Genomic DNA, 9942 nt, shown 5'->3' on the forward strand with positions numbered 1-9942 from the left:
GCTGGTGAGTTCATAAGCGGTTTATTTTCGTAAAAGAACAAGTTTCCTTTGGTTTTCTGAAAAGTCGTTCTCCAAGAAAATCGCATATTTTCTTATAAGCAAAGTTTAGTTATCCGTTTGTTACACAGTCAAGTTAAGTTTGGTTATCCGTTTATTGCACAATCGAATTAGGAATAGTTCGTAATCCAAGAAAATCCCATATTTTCTTATTTGTAATTTTATTTATTCGTTTATTCTACAGTTTGGTTATGAACCGTTTGTTATCCCAGGAAAACCCTTATTTTCCTAAAAGTCATGGTTAGTTCTTGGTTCGGAATGCTATGTACTAGTCTCTATCATATTTGTAGTATTAGTTAGGTATTCTAATATCCTAGTTATCCTACAATCGAATGTCGAATATCTACTTTACTTATCCGTAATTTCGAATCTTTGGAGACACTCAGAGACGTACATTAACTATATACTCGATGTTCTGTTGACTTCTAAAGGCGTACTTTAGACGTATTTCCGAAGCTCTGTCGACATCCAAAGGCGTATATTTTTGAAACTCTGTCGATATCCAAAGGCGTACTTTCGAATTATTTCCGAAACTCTGGTGACACTCAAGGCATACACTAGCTTTATTTCCGAAGTCTTGGTGCCATCCAAAGGCGTGCACTAGTAGTACTTTCGTCATTCTGCTACTATCCGAGGGCGTATCTTATTAGTATTAATCCTAATTTATGATTAGTATGAATCCTTCGCAAATTATAAAATGTAACATAGATTATAACTTTTTATAAAGAAATCTACAATTAGTTTGAAAGCTAACTCTGCAATTCGAACTATTGGTTAAGACGGTTTTCGATATTAAGAACATACATAATATGAACATTTGAACTGAATTAATAAGTTTGAGTACAAGATTTCCTTGTACTTTTTCTTGTATTCCCGCCCTAAAAACATTTGAAAAACACGGAAAAAGGAGTAGGGGTATGAACTCACTGGTCGAGAAATGTGTCGGTTTGGATGCTAAACGTCAGTTCGGGGCTTGAACGCGTGCGAGGTTCCTATGTAATATGATGAAATACATAATTGTACCTAATTAGACTTTGAACTACTAATTAATTGAGAATATACACTCCGAGACACGAAAACACTTCATTCCAAGTATTAGGAGTGACCCGGGTAGCATCTAAGGGTGTGTATGGCTTGAATATGGAGTTTGCTCTTCAAGAGTAAACTCCTAATGGAGTTTTCGGCCTAATGACCAACTCCCCATGAGTTTACGGCCGTAAACTCATGGTGGGGGTGTTCTTGGGGGCCTAATGGTCTTACAACTCTTGTGGGATAGTGCTAGGCTTGGTTTTAAGGCATTGGAAGGTAACTTGAACACCTTAAGGACCATTTGAGGATTTTACGGAAGTAAACTAGGAGTTTACGGCCGTAAACTCTTATGTACCCATTCAAAGTGTCTTTTGGTGGTCCTAGGTCAATCACAAGTGTTTCTAGCTCAATATACAAGTCATAGGATGAAGTTAAGGCACCATTTGACCCATTTAAAGGAGTTTACGGCCCAGGAACCCATCCTTGGGGGGTTTACGGCCGTGAACTCCTTAGGGGGTAGTTTCTTGCATTATTAAGGTCCCTAACACATTGTTGGATGGTTCTAGACTTTATTCCAAGGCTTAGGAGGTGTTTAAGGGGCATTTTAACACCTTTAAAGGGGTTTACGGTCTAAGAAATGGTGTTCACAGCCCAAGCATGCTCTTGGGCAGTAAAATCATGTTTACCCCTCAAATGATAAGGTTTTGGTGTTCTAAGTCCAGTATTGTAAGCCCCTAAGTCGTATCTAAGCTCCAAATGTGGTTTGGAAGGGTTTTAAGGCTCAAAAACCCCATTTGTATGTGTTTGCGGCCTAAGGCTGTTCCAAGGCCGTAAACACATGATTATGGTCCTATTTCATAATCTAAACACGAATATGAAGGATAAAGATGTTAATCTATGAGCTAGAATACTTATCTTACCGATTTGGAGCTTGAATTGGATGGTTTTTGGATCAAGAACTTGGATTTGAGGAGAGAGAGTAGAGAGAGTGAAAAAGCTTCAAATAAGGCTCACTCAACTTTAAATATGATTTGAGTTTGAGACACGATGGAAATCTACCCGATACTAGCGTTAGACGGGCCTTTTGGTCGTACCCGATTTAATTGATGTAACCCGACGGAATAAAACTAAAATTTTTCCAATTAATAATTTGGGGTATTTTCATGTGTTTCTAACGGGTTTGGATATTTACGAGATAATCATAAAAGTATTAAATTAAATGACTTAATCCAAAAATGAAATCGGAACAATTTGCTAAAGACGAGTTTTATGGACGGAAACGAGTTACGGCAATGAAACAAACTTCGGGTTGTCACACAACAGGTCACAATTTCACCAACGATTTCCAATTTTCCAAGCACCATCATATTGGATTTTAAGAGGGTGGAAAAAGGTTAAAGGTGGATATTAGCGAAAGTAGGCGATTGTGGATATGGGAGAAAATCATGGTCGTCGTTTGGATTTAGACTGAGACAAGAGCAGACGAACATAACCGGTGAGAGGTGGTGGAGGTGTCAAATACTTTGTGTAGGTAGAGAACACGTGGCCTCCACCGACCAATTTTTTGAGGGTGAGTTAGCAAGGAGAAGCAGAAAAAACAAAGGAGGAAAGACGCCACGTTTCTTGTTGGTGTTGGAAACTAAAATTGCCCAACTAAAACCGTCAAAGAAGAAAATGGAAGGACAACATATAAGAAGATATAAAAAGATGGACTAAAGATGCCAAAAATCTAGCAAGTTTACTGGCAAAATATATATATATATATATATATATATATATATATATATATATATATATATATATATATATATATATATATATATATATATATATATAACAAATAAAATATATTGCTAATGTTTTTAAGAAAATATAAATAATTTACTATTTTGGATAGTTTTTAAACTATGTATAAGAAAGCAAATTAAATAAAAATCATTATTTATCAACCTGTATAAAAAAATCACTGTTTCATCTTATTAGAATAAATTTCATAGTATTCTTTATATATAAATATATATATATATATATATATATATATATATATATATATATATATATATATATATATATATATATATATAATTTTTCGTGTGACTAGAACATAATAAGCAAAACCTCCCGGTGTACCTGCCAAGTGGAAAGAAAACAATTTCTACTTAACATATATATATATATATATATATATATATATATATATATATATATATATATATATATATATATATATATATATATATATATATATATATATATATATATCAAGGATGTAAAAATTGCTCGACGTTAGCTAGTCGGTGGACTAGGGTCAAGGGATTAATCGGCTAGGCGGAGATTAATCGGGGGATTAATTGGGTACCATTAATTGCTAATTTGTTAGATTTTAAAAAATTAAATATGACTAATATCATATAAAAGTTCATAAATACCACTAATATCATAACAAAATAGGTTAATATGATAAATACAACACTAATCATACATCAAATAGTTTCTGTTGAGATATAACTTCTTCAGAGTATTAAAATTTCATCGGGTTCTACTGCTTTAGTCATTTTGTATGCATGGATTAATGGCTAGGCTCTCTTTAATCGGTCGAGTAGCGCCTAGGCATTAATCGGAGATTAATCGGAACCTAATCAGGATTTTTACAATATATATATATATATATATATATATATATATATATATATATATATATATATATATATATATATATATATATATATATATATATTAAATAGAAATTGTTTTCTTTCCGCTTCGCAGGTACACTGGGAGGTTTTGCTTATTATGTTCTAGTCACACAAAAACAAATTATTATTATTAATCTTTTTATTGTTTTTTGTGCATTATTTGGGCGGACAAAACTTGCCGACGTAGGAAAGTGTAAGGACAAAACTTGCAAAGTATGTAGGTATGGATTATTTTTGTAATTTTTTTAAGCATATGAACTATTTCTATAAAAAAAAATACACAATAACATTTTCTAAACTACGGGGACAATTTTTGTACTTTTTTTAAACATATGGACCGTTTCTATAAAAAACAATAGGCTTTGATATTCTCTAGTAAATTAGGAGGATAATTTTTGTAATTAATTTTTTGTAAATTAAAAAATTACAAATATTAAATCTGTCAAAATATAAAATCTTTGTTGCAGGGATTAAATATGCCAAAAGATTTTATAGGGACTAAATCTACAAAAATTAAAACCTTTATTGCAGGGACTAATATGTCAAAATGTAAAACTTTTATCCCAAAACTTCAAAAACTTTGTAATTAAATGAGTTATGTATTTACGTGTTATATAATATGCCAAAAGTATTATGTAAAATAAGTCCACTAGCAAAATGTACTTTAAAAGTTCAATAAAACCACAGTGGATTTGTACCATGCGCAGCCTAATTGTTTTACTTTCTTGCAATGATTATCTTTTTAATTAAAAATTAAAAACTGATAATATATTTAGAAAATATAGACTCGTACAAAAGGAATATTGGAATAAAATATCTGCCTCACCAAAAAAAATTAAACAAAAAAGGTTGCTCCCCATTCATGAAACTTGACAACCATAAGGGGGACCTTGCAATTATGGAACCTATCCAATATTTCATATAAAAATAAGTCTTGTTTAAAATTAAACAAATTAAGTATAAATGAACAAAACATAACTCAACAAACCCGACTATAAGATATTTGATCTTAATTCGTGTCGTCATATTCAAATCAGTATCAAACTTGAAAAACACTCGGAGGATTTTCTAAACAGAAAAACGAATTTAGACGCTTTTAACATATATGTCTTGAGTCATAGTATTTACAACATCCATTATACATGATTTAATAGAAGAGCTAAATTATGTAGAATGTTGGATGCCATCTTAAAGATCAATGTATATAGACTTCAATCATTGAACTCTTTAATGGAAAAATAAAATATTTAATCCTTAAATAAATATATAAATTAGGTTTTATAATACATGAACTTTATAACATTAACTAAGAAAAAAAATGATATAGTTAAACGAAAAGTATAATAATAATATAACTACCCATTAAACTCTAAACTTTTTGAATATGGATTCATTAGATAGAACCTGAACTTTTGGACTTAACAAAGGCCACATGAGTCATTCACAAAATCAAACTCGACTATGTATTTGCATTCTTGCATCAAACTCGGCTTTTTTTAGACCTGAATACAAATGACAGAAAAAAAAAATAAAAAGATAATATTATATAATGTTTTTTTTTTCCGAATAGTGTATTACAAGTAATGTTTTGCTTTTGGATTAAATTAATTTCACAAGACTTTTGTGGTTCTATTCATCTCATATTTTAAAAAGCATGTAACTCATGTCTCTTCCATTTCTTAATTACTTTTCTGTTCTTTGACAATAATTATGATCATTAACAAAATATAAATTAATCTTTAGTGATAAAGGTTGGTGCTTTCTTACTCAATCATGGGTTATGATAGTTGTCAGAATCTTTGCTTTCATTTCAGTATACAAACGACACAAGTTTCTATTCCCATCTTTCTTATTTTCAGATAACGGGTTTCAAAGCCTTATATATTTACATACATACACGTATACATCAGTACATCACACCTTTAGTTTGTTTACCCGTATTTTATTCTAGTGTTTTATGCAATCAAGATGGGAAGACAACCATGTTGTGAAAAGAATGGATTAAGAAGAGGACCATGGACCATTGATGAAGATCATAAGCTCATGAACTTTATCCTCAACAATGGCATTCAGTGTTGGCGAGTTGTTCCCAAGCTTGCAGGTTCGTTTTTGATTTTTTTTGCTCTTGTACTTTAAGGATCTCATGAGTGTTTTGGAATTAATATCTTTGTGTGTGTGTGTTGTAGGGTTGATGAGATGTGGAAAGAGTTGTAGGTTGAGATGGATTAATTACTTGCGGCCAGACCTCAAAAGAGGCGCGTTTACAGAAGCCGAAGAAGATATGATTATTCAACTTCATTCGCGTCTTGGCAATAGGTAATCTTTACATAATTCCACTATTCTTTTGTTTTATAAAGTTATATTATTGAGTGGAATTAAGGAGACCATTTTCATCTAAGTACTGTTCAGTTTGATTCGGTTTCTGCCTAAAATGAAACACAAACTCTAAAATTTCGGGTTTTATTTCCTAAAAATACATATTTTCGGGTTCGGAGAGTTTTTTGGTTCAACTAGATAGATAGTTGGTTTTTCTACTTCTTTTTATAGCTATATATTGGGTTTTTGGGCTTATCAATTGCATAGAGTACAATATAAATCAGGAAAATTAAAATCCACGTAACGATAAAAATCAGATATAAAGACTTGAATTCCGCAATACATAATAGCAAAAAACATACTAAATTTTAAATCAAAACAACACAATTAATATTTGGGAGTCCAATGAAAACCAAAAAGAGCTTGAATAAATATCTTGTAAAGAGCTTTTATATATATATATATATATATATATATATATATATATATATATATATATATATATATATATATATATATATATATATATATATATATATATATATATATATATATATATATATATATATATATATATATAGTCAAGATCAAATAAGAAGAAAATTTTTAGTAGAAAGATAAGAAGTTTTTTTTCTATATAATTTTTTAGTGAACAATCAAAATTAATCATTAGATGTTTCAAAAATAAGATGATTCACAAGAAAAAATTCCCCAAAAAACATCTTTATGATTCATTTTTAAGTAATTAAAAAAAATTCATTTTTATGACAATTTTAGTGAATAACAACAAAATCATTGTATAAACGAATCATCTAGATGTTTTTTTTGAGATTATTTTTGGTGAATCATATTATTTTTGATTCATCTAGTGATTCATTTGTTTTGTTCGTCAAAAAAATATGTAGAAAAAAAGTTTCTTACCTTCCTAATAAAAAAAAATTCTTACCGGATATATATATATATATATATATATATATATATATATATATATATATATATATATATATATATATATATATATATATATGGAAAAATTCAATAGAGAACCATTATTATTCAAAGAACCAATCCAAAGCGTCGGAATTCAAAGCGATCAACGGCAAAAGGAAAAATTGTAAATTTTTATAATGGACGCACATATACCGGATTATAACAAAACTCACTTCCTTTTTTTCATTTAAATTTTATTTAGGCCAAGTTTTTTATCGAAAAAAAAAATCTGAATAAAACGTTGTTCACGATTTTCCGTCCTCTTTTCATAGAGATCCATGATGATATATAAAAAACGAACTTTTTTTTCGAAAAAAAACTCACTTAATTTTCTTATTTTTTTCAATATTTAAACTTTTTTATAAAAAAAAACTAATTATACTAAAAATAGGAGTAACTTTTGTACTATATTAATAAATATCAACATCGATTAAAAAAAAAAAAAAAAACCTCGAACAGTGTAGATTCACACTGTAAATCTACATTGTAAATATTTTAATATATAACAATAACAATATGAAAAATCTCTAACAGTTCAGATTCACATTGTGAATCTGAGAAGGTTCACAAAAAAAAAAAAAAAAAAAAAAAAAAAAACCTCGATCAGTGTAGATTCGCATTGTGAATCTAAACTGTAAAGATTTCAAATTTTAACATTCACAATATGAAAAAGCTCCGATCAGTTCAGATTCACACTGTGAATCTGATTTATTATTAAACACACTGTGATTCTGAGGAGGTTCACAACGTGAATCTGAACAGGTTTACAATATGAATCTGAACAAGTTCACAATGTGAATCTGAACTGAAATATTGTTTTTTTTAATATGAATATATTCTATGTTTAAAAAGTACAAAAAAAAGAATTTTGATATATTTATTAATTTTTTTCTATAAAAAATAGACCTTAACTTTTTTCATTAAAGAAAATGAAGTGAGTTTTTTTTTTGGAAAAAAAAAGTTAGTTTTTTATATATCATCATTGATCTCTATGGAAAGAAGACGAAAAATCGTGAACAACGGTATATTCATTTTTCTTTTATAAAAAACATGGCCTAAAAAAAATTTAAACGAAAAAAAGTGGTGGGTTTTTTTTGTAAAAGTGGATTTTTAGGTATAATCCGGTGTGTGCGCGTCCAATGTAAAAGTGTACATCTATTTTCTTGGTCGTTGATCATTATGATTTTCGATGCTCACGATTGGTTCATTGGTTAATTATGGTTTTCTATTGAACCTCACCCTATATATATATATATATATATATATATATATATATATATATATATATATATATATGTGTGTGTGTGTGTGTGTGTGTGTGTGTCTATATATATATATATATATATATATATATATATATATATATAGGTTTAAGTTTTATGGAAAACAAAAAACCCTAAAAATATATAATAAAATACTTATAGATCACAAAACTTTTTTTTTGAATTTTTTTATGAAAAATCGCAGCTTTTACTACAAATTTGCTGAATTTTTTTTTGATAAAAAAATCAATTTTTCTTAAAAAAAAACAAAATCTTGATGGTGTTGGAACGGCTCCATTTTCAGTTTTTTTCCCCATATCTGCACAAATGTTATTCATTTGCCTTTTGAGAAAATCATCTTTGTTTGAGGAGGTTATAAGAGAGTCATATTTATTTTGTGGATGTATTACAAATTAACATTCACAAAGATGTAATGAAAATATTAATACTAGTCGTGGTGTAAACTTATTTTCAAACTGCAAAACACTTTTCCGCTTCATGTGATTATTATTGTTATGTATATGCAATAAAGTTTAAGTTGTAATATAACCTATTTACTAATAGTTTTCTCTGGTATTAGGTGGTCAAAAATAGCAGCTCAATTCCCAGGCCGTACTGATAACGAGATCAAAAACCATTGGAATACCCGAATCAAGAAGAAGATGAAGTTCTTGGGATTAGACCATCGTACACATACCCCAATTGAGCAACATCATGATACAGACACAACTATCAAAAGGGAGAATGGCGAATCCACTTCTTCTAATAACATTTTCAGTAACTACAAGATCAAAGACGAAAAAACAAACATCATAACCGATAAAACTTCAACAACAATCGAAGACATTGGATTGATGATGATGTCACATAATCATCAACTTGAATCTTTGAACACTTCATTTGAATTAGAATTGCCACAAAACTGGATTGATAGCCCAGGATTTCATTGGGATGTGTTCAATGATCCAAGGCTAGGGTTTCATTGATTCCAGAAAACATGTAATTTATTGTTCTTAAATAATATATTGTTTAGACATTAGACTTATTATTTAATTATTGTTTGATGTTCAAAAACAAAATTAAGAATCATCATAAACTATAATTAATGTTACATGTATTTTGAAATTAAAATGAAGTGTTTCGATTATATTTTATCTTAAATGTGTTATTGGTAAAGCTCAAAACCCATTAACAACAATGAAACGAGTCAAATTTACCCATCGTGCTTATTAAATTAAGGGAAATCTCTATAATAGTCCTAATATTTTACTCTTGTTGTGATATGTGCTCGAGGCTTAATTCCGTCTCGTGGTGGTTCTGACTGGGTTAAGCCATGTAATCACAATAATGAAGAAGTAACGTTAGTGGACGTCCGGGTGGTAGTACATAGACGAAACTCCAATGGTTTAGTTAGTATGAGTGTATGTGTGAGAATATGGAGATTAGGGTTTTGGTAAGAAGAAAGCGACCCCTTCCTCTGGAGGAGAAGGATCCATTTTTAGACATATCTTCTTCTGAGCATGATCCCAACAATATCATTTGTCCCGTCTAGGCCGACAGGACGTGGAGGAGTCCCATTAATGGATCATACA

At 29.5% G+C, this 9942-nt stretch overlaps 1 protein-coding gene across 1 annotated transcript; it reads left to right on the forward strand.

Annotated features, from left to right (window-relative positions):
- Positions 1 to 5590: 5590 nt before the first annotated feature.
- On the forward strand, positions 5591 to 9466 carry LOC111918351 (myb-related protein Pp2). Its single transcript, XM_023914024.3, has 3 exons — positions 5591 to 5883; positions 5969 to 6098; positions 8931 to 9466. The coding sequence occupies exons 1-3, from the start codon at positions 5751 to 5753 to the stop codon at positions 9334 to 9336; spliced, it is 669 nt and encodes a 222-aa protein (XP_023769792.1). The 5' UTR covers positions 5591 to 5750; the 3' UTR covers positions 9337 to 9466.
- The last annotated feature ends 476 nt before the right edge of the window (positions 9467 to 9942 follow it).

This window comes from Lactuca sativa, chromosome 8 (genome assembly GCF_002870075.4).
Source record: "Lactuca sativa cultivar Salinas chromosome 8, Lsat_Salinas_v11, whole genome shotgun sequence".
In the NCBI taxonomy this organism is placed as follows: Eukaryota; Viridiplantae; Streptophyta; class Magnoliopsida; order Asterales; family Asteraceae; genus Lactuca; species Lactuca sativa.

Excerpts from the sequence above, each read along its gene's own strand:
- LOC111918351 (XM_023914024.3), top strand. The coding sequence starts at position 5,751 with ATGGGAAGACAACCATGTTGTGAAAAGAATGGATTAAGAAGAGGACCA. Across the intron at positions 5,884-5,968 it reads AGTTGTTCCCAAGCTTGCAG|GGTTGATGAGATGTGGAAAG; the intron begins GTTCGTTTTTGA and ends TGTGTGTTGTAG. Across the intron at positions 6,099-8,930 it reads CATTCGCGTCTTGGCAATAG|GTGGTCAAAAATAGCAGCTC; the intron begins GTAATCTTTACA and ends CTCTGGTATTAG.